General features: G+C 44.1%; 3 protein-coding genes across 5 annotated transcripts in view; 2 read left to right on the forward strand and 1 right to left on the reverse strand.

Annotated features, from left to right (window-relative positions):
- Positions 1-5,157: 5,157 nt before the first annotated feature.
- Positions 5,158-6,166, forward strand: LOC111070906 (uncharacterized protein ZK643.5-like). Its single transcript, XM_022361948.2, has 2 exons — positions 5,158-5,275; positions 5,340-6,166. The coding sequence occupies exon 2, from the start codon at positions 5,354-5,356 to the stop codon at positions 6,164-6,166; it is 813 nt and encodes a 270-aa protein (XP_022217640.2). The 5' UTR covers positions 5,158-5,275; positions 5,340-5,353.
- A 3,013-nt stretch (positions 6,167-9,179) lies between these two features.
- The window catches only part of LOC111070921 (zwei Ig domain protein zig-8), a 40,612-nt gene continuing 24,581 nt past the window's right edge, over positions 9,180-25,210 (reverse strand). For 2 of the 3 annotated variants that reach the window (XM_022361972.2, XM_022361973.2), the window contains exons 3-8: positions 16,977-17,200; positions 15,272-15,482; positions 14,221-14,358; positions 10,898-11,025; positions 10,130-10,298; positions 9,180-9,746 (exon numbers count right to left, since the gene is read on the reverse strand). In XM_022361972.2, the coding sequence (XP_022217664.1) occupies positions 9,391-9,746; positions 10,130-10,298; positions 10,898-11,025; positions 14,221-14,358; positions 15,272-15,482; positions 16,977-17,200 (1,226 nt within the window). In that variant the 3' untranslated portion in view covers positions 9,180-9,390. The remainder of the gene's footprint in view (positions 9,747-10,129; positions 10,299-10,897; positions 11,026-14,220; positions 14,359-15,271; positions 15,483-16,976; positions 17,201-25,210) is intronic. The other variant, XM_022361978.2, reaches the window with a different exon arrangement.
- Positions 12,483-13,631, forward strand: LOC111070925 (venom allergen 3 homolog). The gene is made up of 2 exons (XM_022361983.2): positions 12,483-12,803; positions 12,868-13,631. Exons 1-2 carry the CDS (start codon positions 12,681-12,683, stop codon positions 13,483-13,485), a joined length of 741 nt encoding a protein of 246 aa, XP_022217675.2. The 5' UTR covers positions 12,483-12,680; the 3' UTR covers positions 13,486-13,631.

Consider the following 25,210-nt stretch of genomic DNA (forward strand, 5'->3'; position numbering starts at 1 on the left):
AGCCACAACTTGAGGCCCACTGAACAGAAATGTATACAAAAATATACCAAAAATTTATGCCGGAATCTTACTACACTAAGCCAATAAAAATTCACACAAAAATGGAATGACAGGCCGCCAAAAATGTCAGTGGCCCATCAAAAGGGATTGACACCAAACTCTGGGGACAGACGGCAGCACAGCACAGCGACAGGAGGCAGGAGGCAGACGATGGGTGAGAATGGGTATGACAAGGAGTTGGGCTATTTGCGGCATATATTTTACACGCTTTTCTACTTCGTTTACACGCACGAACCGGAGGACGAGTACCGGAGCAGGACCGAGAAGCTGCGAGGACCTTGCTCTACTCAATCTATACTTTATGCATAGAGTCTCGGGTATATGCAGAGGAGAGAGGAGTCCAAAGTATCTGCTGTGTGTGTGTGTGTGTGTGTACTAGTGCGCATATAAAGTGAAAACATTTACACATGTTTGATTTATGGGTCAAGTGTGTGATAAAACTACAAAAGCAGTCGGCACACACACACACACACACACACGCTGAAGATGGCTGTCTCGCACTGAGGCAAAGAGGATAGAGCGCTGGATAGCGAAAGGGAGGGGTGGGGACATAGAGAGACACTGAAAGAGATGGCGTAATGAAATCTGAGTAAATCATGCAAAATACAAACGAAAGATGAGCACATTTCAGCATGGCCATACAGCAAAATTATGCAGTCACGAGGATGTGCGAAATGTCGCAACGCGAGAGAGTTTGCAATAAAACACGAACAAAATTACAAAGGGGAGGGAACTCACCTCTGCCACCCCCACAGTGCCTCCACTACTCTTCTTCCTCCATAGCGCACCACTACCAGAGAATGTCCATAAAAATGTATTTCAGTTAAGTGCCCAGAAATTGGATACTGTCCAGGGCCCTGGACGAGTGGGTAAACCTGCACAGAGTCCAGCTTAAATAGCATTAAATGCATGCCACACAAGGGGCAGAGGTAGAATTCCCTTTCTGAATTTAAAAGCTTACAAATGGGGCACAAAAAATATATAGTTGCAGGCTTGGAAATCTCGTTTAATCCATTGATTAACATTGTGATGGGAACGTTATAAAATTTTACACGAATATATGAATATTTTATGCAAGTTTGGTGACAAGTTTTGGTATCCAAGTTTTAATCTAAGTTCTGTAAAGTTTTGGTCGCAAAAATGTTCCTGACATCTTTGTTTGAAATTTGCTTCGAAGAAAGTCAAAGAAATTCAGTAATTTCAAACGCTCATCACTCATATTGGGAGAGTTGCAGCCAGAGAACCCCAGTGATTGCATTTGAGGTCAAGTAAAGTTTATTAGTAACGACACTCGCCTACAAAATCCACTTAAATTGTGGCACTCATGATCAGACAACAATTTTAGTTGACGGTAATCTAAGTGCTGGATACACAGGATTCACAATTTTTGTAGCTAGAATTTCTGCACAAATAAACAATTTGCATCTCTAAACGAAATTGGAAAAATAATTATTTACACAGCAATTTGAGTGCAATAGTAACTCTTGCAACAGAAACAAGAACAAATAACAGAATAACAAGAGAGACACCAACAAAGGACAGACAGACAGACGGACAGACAGACCGACAGTCAGGCCTAATTTATGTGAACGAAATGCCAAAAATTCCATTTGAGACAAAGGCCAGGCAGAGGAGCAAAAATTGAAAATGACAAATTGCATTAGGGGCAGGACTAGAGCAGCGGGCTAGTGGTGCGGCAGGGCGGCAGGGCGGCAGTAGGTTAGGGGTAGCAGATATGAAGTAGGAGTGTTTGACCACAAAAATGACAGCACAAAGTGTGCAAAAAGTGAGCAACAAATTTGTCGGGCTTGGTTATTCATTTATGAAGACAGGCACCAACAAAACAACACAACAATGCGACACATAGCCAGAAGGCAATTGTCAGCTAAAAGGGTTTCGTGTTCTCCACCCCCCACTCACCCACATGGGATCACTGGACACAGGGTTTTTCCAACCGTATAGGTTGAGCTATAGGAGTAGGAATATAGGAATGGCTTTGGTCCTAGAAGCATTTTATATATATTTAGATCCAATGTTTCTATGGTAGATAGATAGCTGCATTTGCAAATGATATAGTGATCCGATTTGTGGCTTTATCAACACTACTCTTGAAGAATATTTACCGGAAAAAATAGGTAATAATAATATATATGAACTTTTCGTAATATCCTCTTAAAAGAAAAACAAAACAACCAAAAAAAAACACACACAACGCAGCCCGCTTAAAGCGATTTCATAATCAAAGCCGTATTACTTCCCTAACCTCAAACCACACACACACACACACATGCAAATGCACTCGAACCACCCTCCTCCACCCTTACGCACCAGAGGAAAATTCAATTATGAGCCCAGAGTACACAAAAATTTTCTGTTTGCTGCTCTGTTTTTTTGGCGTGAAATATAATTAATTTGCTATTTTTAAAGGCCAAAATGGGAAATTTGGTTGTAAAACTGGCGCTAAGATAACACCCATCTGCGCCACCATATTTCCCCTGGCTACCGACTACCCCGTGAATAGCATGAGTAACCGCAGAAATTTCATTACATCTGTAAACAATAAAGCAAATAAATTTTGTTGCTGCCTTTTGCGGGTATATGAGAAATCCGGAAATTATTATACATACTTAATTATATTTCACGCTGTACGAGAGCTATGTATATAATTAGGGGGTTGGGCGGCTAGGGGGGAAAATAACCGGGAAAATATACAATAATTAATTAATTAAATAAGAGTTACAACTGTTTATGTGGAGCCTGGGGACGAAGAGATTAGGTATAAAAGATTGCCACGCTCCCCGCTCCACACTGCTCAGGGAAGCGATTACTTAGAATTACTTGGGAGTCTGCTTCAGAAGTTTCAGTCTAATATGTCGCTCTTTTTAATCTACTTACTAACACTCAACAAGCGCATACTTAAGACCGTACCCAATAAATAGGAAATGCATCATTGGAATGCATTTCACAACTCACTTTGCTGCCATTTAAATTGTCCATCAGAGCGGCGCCTTTGGTATTCGCTTTGACAACGTCACAAACACGCAACGGAAGAGAGAAATGTGACACAGAGGGTAACTGTGACAGCGTAAAATGTAGGGTGGGATGGGTGGATTGGGGATGGTGGGGAGTTGGGATGAAGGAGTTAAAATCAGTAACATAATGTACAGTATTCCATTTGGCAGCTGGAGGACAGAATTTGGCAATACCTGACGCGGCTTTGGCTTCACAGTCATGTCAATAAATTATGTACTGGATTTACACACAGATACAAGTCCACACAAACACATACACGTGTTCTGGTGTTGTTTATTTTGCATTTGAAGCCTTAGACAAGTGATTTATGTTCAATATGAGAAAATCATACGGGTAGAGTACTCGGGACAGAGAACCAGAGAAATATACATAAATTGCAGTGCACTCCGGCTACAAACGAATAAATGTGAGTCGAAGCGGAGGAATAAAATCAAATCATATTTTTACATTAAAAATGTACCCGAACATAACGGCAGCCAGGTAGGTCCTGGCATGCCCAATAAAAGCGAAACGTGTCATTCCCGCTCTGTCTGTGTTTGCGTTTTTTCTTTTCGCCCGTCAAAGAAAAGTAAAATTCTTCGCCAAATTGCCAGAGTTTTTTTTTTTGATCATGTTTTTCCTGCGAGGATGTCTACAGGGTGCGTGTAGGGTGTTTTTAGGCAGTGGAAGGAATGCGACACAATGACAATCACGTTGACAAATGAAAATGTCACAATGATGATAATTTATATTCCTTTTCTCGATTGCCCTGCCACTGCCACTGCCCCTGCCCGGCTGCGGCTCTGGCTCGGACGCAGCCGTGTACCACATTCCACGGGCATTCTCGCTTTCATCTGACGTCAGCTGTGACCCACCCACCAGAGCAATGCGCCATTAAAGGTAATATTCGACAATTGCTCTCGGGCTTGAAATTTTCCAGAAGCTCCAAGTCTCAAAGGGAGGGCTCAGACGGTTCTTGAACTTCAAATAAAGGTGATCCGGTCTGGTCGGGATAATATGTAATTTATATTCTTGCTTTCGTTTGCTCGTTCCATCGAATGAATATATCAGCAGCCATTTCGTAGACTTAAGTTGAGTTAAAGTCGAATTTAAATCGTTTAAAACATGCCTAAAACAGTCACACATTTAAGTATTTTCAGGATACGCTTTTGCCTCTATCCAGTAGCTTGAAAACGTATTTTTAAAATGCTACAACAATTTAAAATACGACTCTTTATAAAATATATCTACTACTACGAATAAAACCTAAAAGAGCATTAGATTATGTGCCACATTTGTGCCAAAGAAAAGGTTTTGTACTGCCGCCTATTAAGATAAATTATTTGTTTATTACCTAAAAAACGAATAACTATCAGAAAGAAACAAACTTATAAATGATAAAAGGGGTAAAAGGAGGGACGAAGAAAATGTAAATACTCACTTGTTTCCATTATTTAATACCTCACAAGTTGAGTGAGAAATGTTGAGCGCATTATTTCCGCAAAGCAAAAGCAACGGCACGATATGAGTGTTTTTTTTTCACTGTGAGAGCGCGAGTGAGCGCAATTGCAGGATAGTCTATAAGCCGGCAAGCTCGGGCATTTGTTTCTCCTCGCCTTTCTCTCCCTACCATTCAGAAAGCGAAAGTGTGTGACCGAGCAAGAGCGTACATACATATACATACACTCATATGTAGTTGTGTAGATACGTGATGGGCACGAGTCATAACGGAGCAGACAAAACAAAACAAAAAACCATCACCGTCGCTTGTTTTTGCTTTTATTTGCATGTGCGTAGCGAGATCGCGGCTTCGGAGCATTTTTTCCGCTTTTTTGACGCCAAATGACAGTGGCATTGTTTTTGTAATGTTTCACGGATCATTGTACGCGCGCGACGACCGTCTTGGACGAAAAACATAAAGGAAAGAGCCGCGGCGTGCTCACCTCTGGAGTAGATCTCACTCGCTGTTAGCGCGCTGCTAAATTAACATGCCTCTGGAACAACACTATTGAAAATGTTAACTCATTTTCTGCTGCGCACTTACTTCTCTTTACACCAGAGCCTGCATCTACTTAAAACAAAGTAGTTGTTGGAAAATATGTCGCTCTGACATTTCGGAGAAAAAGCGCTCAAGCAAATACGAACAACCCGGACAACGAATTGGAGCCTGGCCAACTGATATTAAACTTGTTACTTGGGATTAGTAAGTATTTCAAATACGAGAGAGAGTGGCACAGTGGACGAACGCAAAACTTAACGTATTCCAGATCGATTCTACAAAATGTCCCGGCGCCATCCTAAACGTGAGCAGGAAATGCGTGATCAGCAGGTGCTGTATACACGCGGACACGACTCCCTCAAATGGGAGCCTAGCCGCAGCTCCTCTGTAGATTGTGGCAGCAATCGTTCCAGAAGATCCACAGAAGAAGGCTCACCTGAGCGAAAACGGCGTGACGAGAGGCGTTACCACAGAGAGAGCAAGCCCAGAGATCGTTCCAAGGAGCGCGACCATCACTACTCCAGACGCACCAAGCACAGTCGTCGTTCGGATTCGCCAGTTACTGGAGACGACAGTCAGCGACGGCCACCCACAAACGAATCTGAGCAGGATGACCCGGAGAGCCAGTCAAAGGTTGCAGCCTCCGATTCCTCGTCTGCGGTGGGGGACTGTCACAACGCAGACACGGACGAGCCGTTCGACAAGGAGCGCATTCACCGAGAGACGCAGCAGAAGCTAGAGAAGCTGCGCGCGACCATGTCCAAAGAGGTCAAAGTGCATCCCCCAGCCAAGCCGGAGTCGAGCGGCTCCTACTTCGCCAACGACGGATCTTTCATGGATATTTTCAAGAAAATGCAAAACGAACAAATTAAAATCACCGCTCCACACATTGGCGCCTCAGCTCCGCCGCCCCATTTCGTGGGTCGTCGTCGTGGTGGCAAGATCCTGAAGACTGGGCGGTTGCCCAAGCTAAAAGATTCCACTGAAAAGAATGTGGATCCCAAGGACTTCTGGTCAGTGTACCAGGCCGAGGTGAACAAGTACCAGACCACTGGCTGTGACAAAGAGGAAGGCAATCGCAAGTTGGTCAAGTAAGACCATTTGCCACACCGTTCCACGTAGAAAGTTAGCCATTGTTGTCCATTGATTTTTTTTCTGCTTTATTACAATATAATTAGAGTTCGATTCCAGTGCCCAAATGAACTTTATTTAACCTATAATTTAGCCAGCAAAGCCGTTGCTTATTTATTGGATTAGAAGTATATAATTGCATGTCCGAAAATTAGTAGGTAATGCTGGAGCTGGGCTCTCGATATTTATCGCGAGTGGTTCGCTGTGTAAAGCTGCCATGCCATATCCGCCTGCGATTGTGGAAGTTCATTCTCTTTTATTTGCAACACTCCTCACTCCCCATTGATCTCCATTGATGCCCACACAGATCTTCTGTGGCATTGCAGTCCATTCATCTTGCAAAGAGCCCACAAAGCGGGTATTCCAATCATCATCATCATCGCATTTAATACCTTCCCTCTCCGGTAGAACGTGGCGGGGGGAGGGGGTAAACTTTCCGGCTCATGTGCCGCCTTATGCGCCTTATGCGCTTCTTACGCTTTCCACTCAATTCGGTTTGATGGGCGTAGCAGGAGGTGAGGCATTGGGGGCTGTGTGACGCGTTGTGCGCTATTAAACTTTTTGGCATGATATTACCGTTATTCGACTTGGCCAACAGACAAAGAGCGAGACAGAGACAGAGAGAGAGAGAGAGAGACACATGAACATATGTATGCATGCATGTGTACTATGTATATATATATGGCGATAGAGAGAGAAATATATGTACTTACTTGTCATATAATAAACTTTTATGTTAACGGCTTTTGATGTCTTACCAAAACGGCAAACAGAGTCCTGCCACAGGATAGCATAGCGCACACATGGCCTAGTCCTGGCAGCCAAAGGCAGGCCATCCGACAGCCATCCTGCCAGGCACTTAATGCCCATTCCCTGCCATTCCTTTCTATTCGTTTCCCGGCTTACACTTTTCTTCTTGCCGTTTGCACTGCGGCTTTATTAGGCTGAAAAATGGAAAATGCCGGCCCCCCCCCCCAACCGAAAAAATACGAAGCAAAAAGAACAGAGAGAGAGATGAGAGAAACTTGCAATCTCCCAGTGGGCCAGGCACTCACGTTCCATTGTCTGTGTGTCGAGCCCATTTAAATTCTCTGGCTAAATGCATGAATAGCAATGGAAAATATTTGCATAAATCTTTTCCGGACTCCCAGCACAGCGGGTGGCAGGGCCATCACAGCGTAAAGCCCACCAGCTACAGCTACAGCTCCAGCCCAAAACCAAACCTAAAAATCACATCAATAAGAGAAGAAGCAGCACAGTGTGTGTATTACATTGTATTATCATTGGGATGGTAATAACCAAAAACGAAAAATCTTTATTGAATTTTCCATACCGATTTTCATAGTTGCGTAGCTACTACGCCGCTTAAAAATTAAAAACAATTTCCATAATCTTTATAATGCGTTGCCATTTTTTGTTTGCAACAAAAAGGTCAACAAAGTTTTCTTTTTTCTGATTTTTTGTATTTCTGTTTTTCTGTTTTTGTTTTTCTGTTTTTTTGTATTTCTGTTTTTTTTTTTTTGGTTTGTATTTCTGTTTTTATTACGGGCTAGTTTTACACTTAAACATTATTTTATTTGCTTAATTGCAATTATTTTTATGGTATATATTTTCTCTCTGTTCCGTTTATAGCAACATTAATTTTTACCCATTAAACATTCATTTACATGTCGCGACTAATTTTGCATGCGTTTCGGTTTACATTATTTAAATACATATTTATATATATGTATGTATATATATGCTACATATATATGTATATATTGTATGACTACCACACATAAATAGTTGAGTACAGTTTATAGTTTATTCATAGTGGTATATGCATTTTTATTTACAATTTTTATCGAATAAATTCGGGCCATGAGTGACAGTGGCCTTTAGTGGATTTTTTTTTTTAAATGTGTGCCACACGTACGTGTTAGGAGCTGCTATTGCACTCCCCTTCAAGACCTGAACCTGAACAGCGTTCGGTAAATGGAAATGCAAATACATATATTTACTCGGCAGTGAGTCGGCAGTTCGTTCCGTTCGGCCAGGGGCTGGCTGGCTGAGAGAATGCAACCGGACATGCTGCCAGTAGAAGCTCTAAATATTGCTAGAGAGGGCAAGAAACCCATTTCAGGAATTGGTAACGGGAACAGGAACTTCCCCCCCCACATGACTGGCACTAACCAAAGTAGTAGCGTCCCTGCCCAACTGCCAGCCGCTTATCCTTCTCAGCCCAGGGAAAACTCTTAAATAAATTGTTAGCCTCAAAGTGCAGCTAGCTTTTGGCAGGAATTTCTCATACAATTTTGATGTCCCCCATAGATTATTATTAAGAAAAATAAGAGCCAAAAGAATGCCCCCCAAGGGAAAACTCTGCCACGTAAAAAATTCTTCCAAAAAGAAAAAAGAAAAAGGAGTTTAGGAACCTTTGACAAAGTCCACACATCGAAATATTGTACGAGTACATAATGTACTACACTGCTATTGTATTCCTAACTATTTACACGGCTTAAGGTCTAAGCTATACAAGAAAAAAATCAAAAGCGAATCGAATCGAATCGGAATCGGAATACCTTTAGTATTTACAACAATCTGAGTAAATCTTTTCACTACGCAAATGTCTCTATATATATATGTGTATATAGTATATTCAGTATGTGTTTTTGGTATTCTATAAGCTATCAATATGATTATAATTTATGTAGTTTCGCTTATTTGATGATTCGTTACCAAATGCCTTCGCCATTTAGCCAAGTTACTTGCCTGGGCTCTGGCAATTTATGTGAGAAGTTTTATGTACACCCTAACACCCGAGAACACCCTTCTGCTCGGCCAACTAGATCCTTGCACACTTAATTAGAAACACACTCTTACTTACAACTTAGGTAGAAGGAGCAGGCCACAGGAGTAGCAGCAGCAGCAGCAGCAGCAGCAGCATCAGCGGTTGCAACATCTTCATCATCATTAGCATAATTAATTCATTTTTTTGTTGTTGTTTTTTTTTTTGCAGCTCAACTCTGAAGAAAAACTTAAAAGAAAATAGCTGCTTCTGCAACTTCTGCTTCCCCTGCTTCCCCTGCTTCTGCCTCAACCCTGTCTGTGGCTGCTATAAATCATTTCTGCTGCAGCTCTGCCTCATTTAGGTGGCAGTGGCTGCTGCATTGGCGGTGGAATTCCAACGTGGCGACATTAATTTATCACCGTGCATTCCTGCTGCCATTATTGACAGGGCAGCCGCCGCCGCCGGGCGTCCTCATCGGAATGGACATGGGCATGGGCATGGGCATGGTCGTCTCCTGGCCAGCACGGCAACTTGTGGCGGGTCTCTCCTTGGCACGACATCGGGTGGGGCCTCCTCCGCCGGCAGCGCCACCTGGTCCACCAGCAGCGCCCTGGAGCAGCAGCGAGGAGCATGCCTCCAACAATACAAATGCCGCGACCATTGTGCTAATTACTTTGACCGCCTGAGTGGCCTGGGCCGTGTGGCAGGACCAACAGGCCAAAGCGACGGCAGCCGGCGCCGCGTTCGTTTGCATGGCCTCCGGGCGCTCGCCTGTCCAAAGAGAACGAAAAAGCAGAGGAATTCACTTGAATGAGTAACAATTTGTAGTCGTCAGCAGCCGACCCACGCCCCCTCCCCATCCCACCGAACAGGCCTGTTCTCTCGTCGTGCTTTTGTGGCAAGTTCATAAATTGCATAAAGTTTGCTGCAGAGCAAAGAAGCGGAGAGCAAAGCCCGCAAAGATGCAACTTTTAATGCATACAGATCGAGGTCAAGCAGATGCATGAATAAAGAATTTACATTATCAGACTTTAGCATCGAATTAAGGCGGCCTTAAAGTCACAGCACTGGGAGAGAGAGCGAGAGAGAGAGCTCTGAAACCGGAAACGGAAACAGCCCAGAGGCCCAAAAGCATAGCAACAGCAAACACTTACCCTGCAGGACGTGGACGCGTATGCTGGCTATCTCCGAGTTGGATGGGTAACAGGAGTACTTCCCCGAGTGTAGTAGGTCCGCATCGTAAATGAGCAGAATGGATTTGGTCTCCTCCGATTTGATGGTCTTGAATTTCAGACGTCCTCCGCCAGTCTCCTCGCTAAGCACCTGCGGACGATGGGTATGGGGGGTGTGGGTGTTGGGGGGAGTGAAGAATATTAAAACCAAAAATTTTCCCTTGTTAAAAAGTTATTTTCAAAGTGTGTGTGTGCTGGCAGAGTGGGGGGTGTGGGTGGTGTGGGTGGTGGTGCGGCACATAACCTAAATGCAAAAGCATGTTTTCTCATAATCATAAAAGCCAAAATTAAATACGTTGCGTAAACAAACGCGAACAAACTCGCACTCGCACTCCAGCCCCGCACCCCCACAGCCAGCCAGCCTGCTCCATGTCCGGGGCCACACCCTGAAGAGAGGCGCCAGCCCTCGAAGCTCATAAAAGTTAAAAACGTTTATCCCCCCAGCAATTGGCTGGGCGTGGCTGGGTCCTTCCCCGGATACGGTACTCTCTGGTACTCCACCCTCCTGCCCATGCCCTTGCGCTTTTTACTGCGCACAAAACTCAATTATTGCAAGATAATTTGGCACCAAAAAGGAAAACCTTAAATTGGTTTTATTTTTTTCGTGCGTTGGTTCGCTCGTTCGTTTTCCCTGTAAATTGATTTGAAGAGTGCGGATGGAGCAGGGCAAGGCGGAGGATATGTACTTACCTTATCCTGGTGATACCAAAAGATATGGGTCGGCGGCTCTGGGCTGAACTTGATGATGCATGTGAGATTTATGGTGCTGCCCTTGTCCACGTACAGATCGGGTCCGCCCAAAATGGTGGCTGTAGGCACTGTGTGTGTGTGTGTGTGTGTGTGTGGGGGAGAGAACAGAACGATACATTGAAATTAGTGAACATTTTGCAGTTATGCCATTCATTATGCCTCTCAAAATCCTGCTGCCCCTGGCCCTGGCCCCGCTGCTCTCTGTCTGTTTTCCAACGGCAAAGCCTGTCCTGCCACTTGAGCTCTGCCAATCAGTAGGGGTTACGTCGCCTAATCAGCTCCGTTCACAGCCTCTCTCTCTCTCTCTATCGCCTCTGACGAGTTGTGAAATTCCGAAATGGTCATCACCTAGCCCACTGCCATTGCCACTGCCATTGCCAAGCCATGTCATGGCATGGCAGAGCTAGAATTTTCCCAGCAGCCTGTGTTTGAGTTCCATTTGACCAGTGACAAGTGCCGCTCCAGGCTGCCGTTATAGCCCCAGCTCTCCAGCCCCAGCTCCAGCTGCAGTCCCCAACACTTGGCTGGGGAATATATTTTCATAGTTGAAGAGGAAATGTTCTGCCAGTCAAAGTCACTACGTTAAATAATCGATTACGGGCCCCGTCATGGGTGGGAGGATAGGATAATGGGAAATGGGACATGGCTGGGCATTTCCATTCTGTGTACCAATACATTTCTGTGATTCCTCTTTATCGCTCAACATTCGTTCAACATTTGTCCGGCTCGGCTCGGCTCCGTTGGGACTTTTTAAATTTAAATGCCAATCAACGGTGGGCTGTATATGTATGTTTGTATATATATATAGGGGAGAATCAGTATACCCTTTGGACAGTTATGAGCTTCTGCAGTTAGATGTTTATAGTTGTCTAGAGTTGATCAATAAAACTGATGCAGCCTGGGTCTCACTTTATTGCGCCGTTAAATTCTGCTGTTAAAGAGTGGAACACTCGCTCTCTGGACTAGAAGAGATCAGATTGAGCTGGCATGAGTTAACAGTGGATACGAATTGAGAGAAGCTAGCGAAATAGAGAGAACGCTGTTAAGTTTCTTTTCAAGCAACTGTTGTCTCATCACTTGCGCTCTCTTTCGAGGACCATCTGATTGTCAGTTTGCATGCAAACAACAACAATCAAAGTGATTGCTATCTCTTTCTAACGCGTGTCTCTCTGAGAGCCAAGAAAAAGTCCTCACCACAGCGCAGCGAGGGACCAGCGCTAGAAAGAGATAGCACACGTTCTGCACTCTTCGTTTGTTATTGTTTGCATGCGTGATCCATTCCATTCCATTCCACATCCAATAACTGTTGTACTGAGTAAAATAAGCCCCGATAAGTATAATTTCATCATGCTGAAGCAGGTCTGCTTAAGTATTATTAACCTTAAATCCACCTTATTAGAATATTCACTTTGTGCTCTTGTATGTTGCTCTCTCTCTGAAATCTTGCTCTCTCTCTGTAATTAACCGCAAGTATTTCTCATTCACATTCTCACTCACTCTTAATCTCACAAGTAAAATTTTTCAACACTCAGCAATCTGTTTATTACCGTTTCCACACAGAAAAGAAACACAAAACAGTAAATTTTCGTTTCGTAATTGGTATTTCCTTTAAACTTCTGCCATGGAACATAAAACTCAACTCCTGATATCTGTTGCACCTAACAAAAACCACTTGTAGCAGCAGCTTTAGATGCATTAACCAAAATAGGTTTCAGGCACAGAAATGCAACCATTGCAGTTGGTTCTGCTGAGTTTCGGGCTCTGGCTAAGATGCTGCCTGGCCATAGACTTTTGCGAGATTGAGGCATGCCAGGGCATGACGCATTTGGGCTGCAACAACAGCATGGTAAGCATGCAGCATTCGAAGAGCTCTTCTGTTTATTCCTTTATTTTATTTCTCCATTACTTAGAAATTCGATGAAAGCTGCCTGCGGGATCGCCGCTTGGTCAACATGGAAATGTACCGCTCGTATCTGTTGGCGATGCACAACATGTATCGCCAGAGAGTGGCGAGCGGTGAAATCAGCGGCCTGCCAAAGGCCCAGCACATGCCGGAGATGGTGTGGGACATCTATCTGGCCCTGGTGGCCGAATATCATCTGAAGCGCTGCCTGCGTGAGCTGCACGATCTGTGTGTGGCCACGGATGATTTTCCGGATCCCATATTCAACTACGGCGACGACCTACAGCCGCGTCCCACGCATCTCCTTTCGAATATGCGGCAGGTGACCTGTCTCACGGAACGGTGGCTGCACGAGGTCTACCTGATGAAGGGCATACACGCGGAAGCGGCGCCCCATGCGATACGCAACATCATGAACGACCGCGCCGCCTACATGGGCTGTGCCGCTGGCCAGCACTACGACAATCGGAATGTGCGATTCGTGCTGATATGCTACTACGATCTGGAGCCCCCGCGCCACCAGGGCCTCTACGCGACGGGCGATTTCAATGGGAAGCGCTGCCCCAGTGGCAGCAGGAGCAACCGCTACGCCAATCTCTGCAGCACGTTGCCCAAAAACGACTAAAAAAAATACTGGCAGCATAAATATTGCAAGCGCTTTGAGCATAATTAAATGTGCCCACCACTTGGGCAATCAAAATGGTGGGGCAAATAGTTTCACACAAAAAACAAAAACAAAAAACAAAAAAAAAAAGGAAAAGGTAAAAAACAGAACGAGCAAAAGCAGTGAAAAACTGCGAAAAGTGGTGGAAAATAATAAGAGGAGTAGCAAGTAACAAGCGGGCAGAAGTTAGTTGGTAAAAGCTGCTCGGAAAGCAATTTGTTCGTCATGAGCCAGAAAATTGTTCGCTCAAGGCGCAGCAGCAGCACTTAACTCCTCCCGGTGCCCGAATGATTTTCCTTTTTTTTTTCCCCCGTTTGCCATTTCCCATTTCCCATGTCGCATTTCGTGCCTTTCCGAGTACCACACCTAACCAATCCGGCTGGTGGCTTCCTTCACTTTCACTTTAGCCCACAACCTGAGCACGGAAAATGTTGTAAAATATTAAAAAATAATATGCATGCATGGCAGCCCTCAAGCACTTTCCCCCAATCCCCAATCCCCAACCACCAACCACCCTTTTTATGCCACACTTGTCTGTCTCTCTTCGTGCTCTCTATCTCTTCATCTCACGCTTCTCCATCGTGTGGTCTGGGTGTCTGTCTTCATCCGGTTTTTACATCGGTTAGCTTGGCTTGCGGTTAGACTTTGTCAGCATGCGCCATACTACGCGTATGTAAGAGCTTTGGAGGAACAAACCGGCAACTGTCTGGATGGGCCCAAACATGCCAGCGAATTCATCATCGCTGGATTGATACACCCGATCGGCGGCTATATAGAAGGCGTCATCATTGTAGTACTGCTGCATCATGCTGCTGGTCTCGGCATCAATCAGATCTGGCCCCAAATCGGTAACCAGAAATACAACACATAAAAACGAAAAGGAAAGAAAAATAAATAAACAAATGAAATGTAAAAATAGAAACTGTGAATAAATCAGTGAATAAATTATAACCGAAAAAGGTAAACTTAATTAACTTAAAAAGTTAGAAATAGAAATCAGATATATGTAGAACTCTCTCTCGCCCGCCCACTCTCGTCCATTATAATTATAATTAATGCTAGCAGCTCGATAGCTGAACTTTTTTGTGTGTGTTGTATTTTCAGGTCAGGTCTAATGTCTGTTTTTATTTTAAGCTTAAAACAAACTCAACTCATACAAATAATTTCAATAGAAATTCGACTGCTGGACTTAAACATAAAATGTATTTTCCATATGAATTTCTGGTGGCATTTTTTCTCCACACCTTTACTCGCGTATTCCTGTCAATATCAATATCTGTTTTTGTGGGGCTGGAGTTAAGCCAGTTGGCTCGTCGCTCGTCGGTTTTTCAGTCCATCAATCTACCCGAAAGCATTTCAAAAATTTCTCCATGTCCTGTTTTTTTTGTTTGTTTTTATTGTTGTTGTATCCTGTATATTCGACGATTGCCAAGTCTGCATAATTTACACTCTTGCAAATTGCATGAATATGCAAAAAAAAAGAAAAAGAAGAAATTCCCCAAACAACCCCAGACCAGACCGGAAACCCAAACCCCAACCCAACCACCCAATGCCACAGGCATGGATTGTTTTACGTATCCTCGTCAGTATATTACGCATACGCAGCGTAGCGCAGCGCATCGCTGCCGGAAGCCAAACTGAAAAATGCAGCAGATATCGAGGCTCAGCCCCGAAAGCTCCACACCCCATTGGATATTTGTATAGTCCGACTTGATGGACTACTGTATGACTGGACGACTGTACTCACCCACAATGTTCAAGTTGACCGAGTAGCTGCGCACTGGCTGTGTCGATATCTGGCACTCGTAGATGCCCACATCCCGCTGCTGGGCGTACTTGATCTGCAGTGTCCACTCGTCGATGTCCCGATGATAGGAGGTCTGGAAGCGCTGATCCGTCGTATAGGTGTAGGTGCCCACCGTGAGTATGTGCAAGTCCCGATGTCGTATCCAGGCCACCTAAGCAACAGCAACAACAACAACAACAACAAAATCCCATTAATACGTGGCCAAAAGTTGTCTCCATATTTTGTATTTTTTTGTTGTTTATAATTTGTTCTCGTTGTGCGGGGGGGGGGCAAGCAAAATTTATGCAGCTCACAATCTAGAATCGTTTCATACAAGCTGAAATTAGTGTGCTAAACGCATGAGAGACCCGGAAAATGATACTCGGGATGCCTCGGTCCGTGACTCTGACTGAGTCCTTCCTCTCTTAGTGGCTGGCTGGGTTGGCTGGGCTGGCTGCCTCTTCATTTCGACATTCAGTCGACATTGCCCTCACTACATTTTATGCCTGTGCACAATTTTTGAGTTGGATTGCTTTTGCTGTTGCCTTTTCTTTTTAGGGTGGGGTGCCCAGTTTTGGTTCAGAGGCTCCTTGTTTATGCGGCTAACTGTCTAACCAATAGCACACACACACACACACACACACAGTCCACACCAGCGACGAGAGGGCAGAGGCAGTGGCAGTGGCACTGCGTCAGAGTCAGCCAACTGTGTGTTGCCATGTGGCATCCATCTGTGCAGTTCCACTTCTGTCTGTCTGTCTGTCTGTCCTTCCATCTGTCTGTCTCTCTATCTAATTCTGCAATAACAGCACCAACAAAAAAAAAAGGAGAAGGAACCGAAAAAAAAAAGGAAGAGGCGAAAGTAAACTTGTGCCCAGTCTGGTCATAAATTTACTGCTGGCCGAGCGCCGCACTCTCTCTCTCTCTCTCTGTCTCCCTCTGTGGGCTGTCCGTGTGTAGTTTACTGATTGCGGAAGCGGATTTGGCTATGTGCAAATCTATGACCCGGCCTCAGCCATGACTGGAGCTAAATCGCTTAACGTAATCAACGTTGCCACAGCGTTTCGGCTTGCCAACACCTGCAAACTTTCCCATGCTGCAAAGCTGCTAGGCGGAAACATTTTTGGCAAGTGCGTGGAAAGTATTTCTGACGCTGCGGCATATGGAAACAGGATATAGGCAGACTGCCACATGCCCCTCTCCACTGCCATTTGTTATGGCAACCACTTTTCAGTTTGATTGCTGAAATGCAACACTTTGCTGCCTGGCGGGCGGTTTTTAAAGTGCCGCCCTGGGAGTTCTGCTGAAAGACGAGACTTTAATTGGGGCAAGCGAATCAAGTGACGCCGCCATCCAAGGGCTGGAGTTGGTTATGGCCAGCAGCAGCAGCTGGCTGTCTGCTGTTGTCACGTATTACATAATAAACTGGCACCAAATTTAATAAGCATCCTGCCGGAGATGACTACTATCTCGTGGCTGCCATCTAAGTGGACATTTGGTGGCATATTTGCCACACTTGTGGCCACAAATACCCACAGCCAGCCGACCCCGGGAACTCCGTCGGATCTCTCTTTGTTTATTAAATGTAAATAAAAATCAAGATTATTATTAATACAGCAGGCAAGTGTCTCCGTTGTCGACCACTGACCATCGACCACCAACTCACCGTCTTGTTGCCCAGATGCTTGACACGACAGCCCAGATATGCGGACTTGCCCACCAGCGATGTGATGTTCCTGGGCATGGTCAGATCAAAGTACGGCTCGTTCCATTTGTGGCCGTGCGGATAATGCGATGGCGGCATGTGTGTGGGCTTTGAGTCGGCATTATTGTGATTGTGATTGTTGTTGTTGCTGCTCACAGATTGCCTCTGGTAGCACACGGCCAGTCCTGCAAAGTAGCAAGAGAGATAGAGAGAGAGAGAGTGTGTTGAGAGCAGTGATAAATGTGGGGGAAGCTTGGTGTTCGTGTGAGCAAAATAGTGTGGCAAGTCATAGCAAATGGCTGACTCTAATGTGGCAAGCACCTGCTTGCTTGCTTGCTGGTGACGCCACAAGGACCCTCCACTCCTCCACTCACTCGGCCACATTTGTCTGAGCTTAAGTGTGGCCGAAATGTGCCACAGAAAAAATGAAAATGCCACCGAACTGAGCTGCACCTTAACGTGTTTCACGTTGTTTAATTAAAGCGATGACACCACCAGCACTAGCACTTGGACTTGGTCAGAGTTGCTGTGTGCAATTGATACCCTGCTTTAATGGTAGGGTAAATACTAATGTTTAATATAGTGCAGTTTTGTGGGCTGTCTGTCTGTGGCAGCACTTCCGAAAGTGACAAAATTAATCTCTACAAAGTTAAGCTATCTACCGAAATATATATTAAAATTGTAATAATTAATTAATTAATTAATTTTTTTATATTATATTATATTAAATTAAATTAAATATTAAATTAAATTATATTATATTATATTATATTATATTATATTATATTATATTATATTATATTATATTATATTATATTATATTATATTATATTATATTATATTATATTATATTATATTATATTATATTATATTATATTATATTATATTATATTATATTATATTATATTATATTATATTATATATATATATAAAGACGGAAGAAAGAAATTTTTAATTTAATTTATTATTTATTTCTTATTATTATTGTTATTAATTTTTAAAATTTTTTAATTAATGTTAGACTTTAATTAGATATTTTTTCGCATATTTTCTAGAAACTTAATAGGCAACTGAAGGGCATCTGACAGTCGTTGTTGCCTCTAACTAATTTTCCTACTTATATTTTAGTTTTTTTTTTGTAGTCTTTCATTCAATGCGAAGCCTGCGCGAGCGCGAAGAGTTGGCTCGAGCGGGCCCATGGCTGGCTGATTCGCCGAGTGTGGACCATGTGGAGTGGCAGTACGTACTGCTGCTGCTGGTTGTTGTTCCCTTAGTTGTTTCTGTTGTTCCCATTCCCCCTACCCATTCCCATTGCCATTCCCGTTGCAGCGGCAGTTGTTACATTTTCATTTATGGCCGGCTGGTTGGGGTTAATTTTCTAATTACTCGACGCGACGACGACGACTTTCTATGACTTCGTCGTCGTCAGCATTTGGCAGAATGGCAGAAAAGCAGAAAGCTTTTATAGCCCACACTCAAACCAGTGGGTGGGGTGGGGCTGGGTGGTTGTGTGGATTTTAGCACAAAACCCTTTACCAAACGGCAACAGCAACGGCAAAATGGTAAAACTGTAAAACTGCAAACATTTCATTTCCGCCTAAAAGGAATCCCAGAAACGAAAACAAAAAACTAAAAAACCAAAAAACAAAACAAACAACAACCCAAACTGACTCCCAAACGGCGCTGTTCATAAAACTTTGCCATTTACCAAAATGAATGAGGGGAGGGGGAGGGGAACAGGATTGGAGAACGGGTATCTGCAGAACGATTTAGCAGTCAACGATTTTGAAGCTGAAATAATATTGCGTGTGTGAAAAACAAATACAAAAATTAAATCACAGGAAAAACAGCTTAGAAATTCAACTGAAATTTATATGTGGAAATCTGGATAAAAACTATTGGGTTTCCACCCACAATTTCATGTGGGAAAAATTCTGGAAAATAACCACAAACCTTCCTATAATTGAAATAAGTATTTGCAGCATTCGAGCAAGCCTGAAAGCCAAAAGAATTCATGCCACAAGCCGCAGCACACACACACTGGGCGAAAGAGGGAGCGGGGGGGGAAAGAGTGAAGGATACTTTTGGTGGGATAAAATGCATTCAATGGGCAGCTACTCGAGTAATGGCATTACCTCTCGCTCAACTCGTGCTCAATGCTCATTTCGAGGAGAACTCAACCAGTTTGATTTTTTTTTTCTTTTCAGAGCCAAGCCAAAATGTCGCTTGGCCAAACGAATTTGTGGCTGCCACAGAGAGAGAGAGCAAGAGAAAGAGACCTTAAAATAAGATGCAGTGGGGCTGAAGCTGGAGCTGAAGCTGTAACCCTGAAGCACGACAAGCGCCTTTGATGGGTTTCATCCCCAGTCGGAGGCAAACAACATTGCAGGAAAGTGAATGCAAATACCAGCACCAGCCACAGCCACACAGCTACAGAGCTACAGCTACAGCATTGGCATGCTGGGCATACGATATGCATATTGCTTTTATAAAACTGCAAATACCTGACGAAAGACCCATCCACCAGCTCCCATCCCCCATGCAGATTGTTTGTACGGACTCGTTAGCAATGGCCTTTGTGCTGCTGTGGCTGCTGCTGCTGGCCCTCTGTCCGAGGTGGGGGCCACCTCACTCATTCATAGAAGCAATTTAAAGGTGAATCAAAAAAACGCCCCCGAGGTAAATCTGAGCCGAGATTCGAATTATTCAGAGCGGCGACGACAGAGCGGGATTCATGACAAATTTCCGCTAAAAGGTCAAGGTGCTCCAATGGAGACAGAAAACCGCCCTTGGGCACACAGCGTCACAATCGAAACTTGTGCAATAAATATTAATGCTTCGGTTACAGAATTAATTCCGGGCAATAAATCAATTAGTATTCCCCAGAGGGGGGGAGGGCAACCAGAGTCAGAGGCAGAGGCACAGACACAGTCAGGCAACAAAGCCGGACCGGCACACCGTGAAGTGGATTGTGGAGCTGTTGACAATTTATGATTGATTCGCATTGCGGGTGCACTGGCCCCGAGCCACCACAGGAGCCAGGACACAGACCCCCCAAAGGCTCTCTGCAGACCTCCCCCGTTAGTGGCTCTCCACTCATTGTTCATTTGCATATATGCAACATGCAACGTGTCCTGTGGGCCATGATTCGAGTGCTGCGGCTCTGGGTTGGTGGGGGGGGCTCTGCTCTCATTTTACGCAAAATTAGCCTTGGCATCCGCCGCAGACAAGTGCTGCAGTGCTGCTACTAACGGCAAAACAATTGCACCCCCTGAACATGGACCCAGGTAAGGCAGCCACGATAACGATTACGATAACGATTACAGCCCCCTGGTCGCAGAAGAAGCGTTGTGGGGAGTGGGGAGTGGGAGAGGCGGAGAACTTGGCTCAAAGCTTCGAGGAAACAATGGCCATAAAACGCTTACTGCTGGCTGCATGTTTGAATGTGGCCAGGATTACGCATGCCACTCCCCCCGTTCTACCTCTCTCTCTCTCTCTCTCTCCCTCTGTGTGTGTGTTTTTGTGTGGACTGTGGACTCCCATTGCCGTTGTCTGCTTAATGGTCTTAAATATTTATAAAGCAAACGCTGGGCAGCCGCAGCCGCAGCCGCAGCAACTCCAACAATGATGTGAGCAGGGCTGAAAGGGTTAACGATTAATTGAAACCAAGTTGGGCTGAACTACTCCTGTGGGCACAGCTGGCTCGTTACATATTTAAAGAGACAGACAGCCGGACAGAGAGACGCATAAGCACTGAGCTCCCACTCCAAGCTAAATTGAATATAATTCAACTTCGCTGGGAAAATGGACAGAAGCTTAGCTTGGAATCGTTGGCCAACGAGCAGCCAACAAGCAGCCAACAAGCAGCCAAATCGCATAGCCAAAAGCTGATTAAATGCTTACTGCTTTGCTTTGCTTTAACTAACTGACAGTTCAGGCACAGGTTACTGTCTCTCAGGTTGTAATTTTGCCTATAAGAAGTAGGAGAGTGAATAAATGATGTTAATTTGTTGATTGTTCAACGATCCTTTGGCTGTAGCTTCTCTGTGTATATCAAATATATAGAACCATGCTGTTTATGCACACACGATTATCCTTCGCTCATTTTGCCGGCAACTGTTTCTTTGCGCAGCTCAAATCTAACAGCGGAATCTGCCACATCTGCTGTAATTGATGTTGTTGTGCCCCATACAACACTGAAACCCACTCAAAGTTAAGCCCAAAACCAAAAGCGTTGCCCACCCGAAACACACACCAACAGATAGACACACACAGACAGACAGATGGTAGGAGGATATGAAAAGTGTGCCCAGCGGAGCGTGGCAGACAAGACAGGGAGGGCTTTTGTTCAGCTGAAGCTTTTGCTGTTCGCTTTTTACCGTTTTTTTTTTTGCATGCAGAATGTTACCTCAATTAAAGATAAGTATCAAAGTGCATAGTAATCAGAAGGCAGCCAGGCAAGCGACGGGGCCAATGAGTAACGTAGCCACACAGACACCGCGTGGCAAAGAGGCGGGCGTGGTGGGGGCTCAGTTCAGCTCAGTGCGGTGGCAACACTGGCAGAGTAGAGTGCTTGTCAAAATGATTGTCTTACATGCATTACCCTCTTTCCTAGGTTCCGCTCCTCCCCTGCTATCATCCTCCATTTCCATGTTTCATGGGTCTCATCATTCAACCATTTTATGTTTGCCTGCTGGTCGTACAGGAGGGGTTGGTGCTGGGAGGGGGGCTGTGCACCTGGCGTATGCGCAATTTTTCGTGCTTCCCGTGTTACTTATTTTCGTTTTGTTCCCTTTTGTTGCACATCGTTTTTCAGCCACAAAATGTAAAATTTTTGCGCCATTTTTACTGCAATTTATGCACATTGGCAACAAAGAGAAGGCACAGGGAGTGGGAGACGCAGAGGGGAGAGAGAGAGAGAGAGAGAGAGAGAGTGGGAAAGCAGCGACAACAAACCAGAGCCAGACCCTACGAAACGGGCTGGGAGGTGCCCACTTTGGTCATTGCTTGTTAACACACCCAATGGGAGTTATTAATGTTTGCGGGGCTTTATTTACGGCTGGCAGGCAGGCAGGCAGGCATCGAGAGCGAGCTCCTCTCCGGCTGGACAGAAGGACAGCGCCGGACCCAGCGAGTCGATTTTTTACGACTCCCAACGGCCGAACCGCTGCCGAAGGATTCGCTGACAGGCACAGTCGTCCGGGCTTGGTCCGGCCCCATTCCTGCTCCTGCAGTTGATTTAAATTTGGTGTAGTTAATTTTTAACCCAATTTTTACCCAGCAACTTTTTTATTTATGTGTGCACCGCCCTTTTAATGTTGTTGCAACATTTTATTGCCTGTATAAAAATATACAAAAAAGAGAAGAAAAATTGGTGGCTTAAAGGATTCAATTGCCCGAAGCGCTGTTGATGGGAAAGATTATGGACTTGGTTGGCTTGGGGACTCCCTGACTGCTGTCGGACATATTTTAGCGAGAGCTTTCACTCATTTTTAATCAGTTTGAAACCTTTAACAAACATTTTAATTTCGCTTCAAACTTGTCACATTTTCCAAGAATTTTTTGCTGTTGCTTTCTGTTGTCGTTTGCCGCCCCCTCCTTCGCTGACAATTCTTGACTTGGAAAGTTTTCCACTTCAATTTCTTGCCATGTTGCCTTACCCTCTGTGTCATTTGCAAATCAAATTGTAATTGAAGAAGTTCTGTAAGTTGGTGTGGCCCGTGCCCCATCCACTTTCCACCCACACACAAAATGTCAGAGAATATCTTGAGCAGTATATATTGTAAGCAGCATTTCTATGCGAGTATAAGAGTATATGTATATATATATTTATGTATATATAAGTGTATATGTACTGTGTGTGTATTTGACTTGTGGCATATCGAATTCAGATCTTAATCCAGTCAGCATTTGCATGCAAATGTGTGCCGCAGACTGAAACTGAAATGAAAATGTTTCTTAACAATATTCGTTCCGATTTGATTTGCCGACTCTCTAGCGCTGTTTGATTTGGCCTATTAGAATATGCTACAGATATATCCAACAGGAGTGCAGGGTTCACAGGGGTTCACTCTGGGTAGGTAGACTCTGGGTAGGTAGACTCTGGGTAGGTAGACTCTGGGTAGGTTTGTATGTCAATTGCTTGATGTGGAAAAAATCAATAGTATAAGCCTTTCCGGGAAGCAATATTGTCATCTGATTAAAAATGCATATTTTCCATGTTAAAGTCCGGTTGTTGTTGTTGTACGTACGGAGGGAGCCGCCGGATGGGCCCGCACGGCCCGAATGTCACGCACTGTCTATTTGTGCACAGTGCGTGGCACAACTGTAGGGACTGTATTATTGGCTGGCGTAGGTAAGCCAAATGGAAGGCTTATGGAGCCTTCCCTTTTTTTTGAGGCGATTGCCTGAACATAAGCCCTGTACTTATATTGCTGAAACGCACTGCCAGTTGGCAATGTGAATGACCAACAGCCCAACATGCAAATACGTGCAACACCACACACTCCGACTGCTGTTTTCTTGAGCGAGAGAGCGAGCGAGTGCTTCGTGTGCGCCCGATTCGTTGCATGCCACAGCGACTTGGGCTTGCCATAATTCATATTTCATATTTCAGCTGTAGCGTACTCCGCCCGCTGATGTTTATTAATGTTTATTTGTCGTGGTGTTTATTTAAGCAATTATTGCTATTCAGTCATGTCAGCCAGCCAGCAAGCAGGCAGCCAACAGGCAGGCAACAGCCAGCAAGCAGGCAGCCAACAGGCAGGCAGGCAGGCAGGCAACTTGCATGTGGGCGTGGCTGAAATGCTAATTAGATTCTGCAGCTGAATGAATGGAGAAAGGAAGAAGCACGAGCGGACGACAACTATTAAATGGCCATAAATTGAAAATTAATTGAATTTGCGAATGAAAATGAAAAGGAAATATTGCTCTGACATGCGAATCAACTGTCAATTAATGTTGTTACCCGCCAAATGTTGTTGCGCTTTCCATTAAGTAAGTCAACTGGCGCGGCTAATAAATGCCGATGATCCGCATCCGCGTCCAATCCGAGTTGAGGCCGCTAAGCGCATTATATGAAAATATTTCCCTGTTTTTTTCTTCTTTTTTTTTTGTATTTGTTTTGTCTGTTTTTTTTTCCATTTTTAACAAGTGTCCATAAAAACCCGCTTATAAATGAATACGTAAACATGATAAATGTTCAGTGGAAAGGTCTGGGGCGGGCAGAATTTTGTTGTTTTTTTTGTGGTAAAAATATTTGCGCAATTCACACATCAAACGAGTGGAAAGTTATTCTCTTTTTTCCTGTTTTTCCCATTGAGAGATTTTTCTGTTTGATGTTGTTCAGAGGCGGAAATTGCACAAATTGTAGCGCCGCCACTTGCCGGCCACTTTGCCACCCATTAATCCCCCCCGACTCATCGCTTAGATAGCAAACTGTTTTTTTCTTTGTGTGTGTTTTCTGTGTGTATGTTGTGGCATCCATTGGCCAGGCCTTAATTGAATTATGTTTGCCGCACAATTGGCCGTGTGGCCAGGGAAAACAAACCAAAAGAAACCAAATTAAAAGCGAACATTGAACAGTTTTGATTATTGGCTTAGAAATTAAAAATGTATGATGCACAAACACTCTACACCATACCAAGGGCAATCCACTCATCCCCTAAAAACCATAAATTCAACCTCAAAATTTCCATTGAAATGTGGATAAAAATTAACAAAAATCGCATGCACAAATGAACTGCACAAACAGCGCAACAAAAAACACAACTAAATTAAATCAAGTGGAATCGCATTTCAAACGAAACAATTAAATCAGAAATTAATCGGAAACCAAACCCCAACCCCCCGGTGTGTGCTCACACTCTTTTGGAAAATTCTTCGTGCAAATGAAATGAATTCATAATCAATTGGAGCACATAAATAATGGATATGTATAAGCAATATGCAAATACAAAAAGGAAACGGGGCAAAATTCCATTAAGAAAGTTTCAATATTTATGGTGCAGCCAGCACTTTAAGGCTAAGCTAGAAACGGCAAATTAAATTGTATTTATACTATAAAAAATGGGGAGAGTATTCAAAATTCTCAAACATCAGATTATATAGCATTATATAGCCAACTGTCATGTGGCCTTCTACATTTCTGATTGCCCTGGCATAACCCTAATCACTCCTCCATTAGCTGACACTGC

This window comes from Drosophila obscura, unplaced genomic scaffold (genome assembly GCF_018151105.1).
Source record: "Drosophila obscura isolate BZ-5 IFL unplaced genomic scaffold, ASM1815110v1 contig_208, whole genome shotgun sequence".
Classification (NCBI taxonomy): Eukaryota; Metazoa; Arthropoda; class Insecta; order Diptera; family Drosophilidae; genus Drosophila; species Drosophila obscura.

What these genes read in the sequence shown, in the direction of transcription:
- LOC111070925 (XM_022361983.2), top strand. Translation starts at nt 12,681, where the DNA reads ATGCAACCATTGCAGTTGGTTCTGCTGAGTTTCGGGCTCTGGCTAAGA. An exon ending in TGGGCTGCAACAACAGCATG is followed by an intron (nt 12,804 to 12,867) that starts GTAAGCATGCAG and finishes TCCATTACTTAG; the next exon opens with AAATTCGATGAAAGCTGCCT.
- LOC111070906 (XM_022361948.2), top strand. Translation starts at nt 5,354, where the DNA reads ATGTCCCGGCGCCATCCTAAACGTGAGCAGGAAATGCGTGATCAGCAG.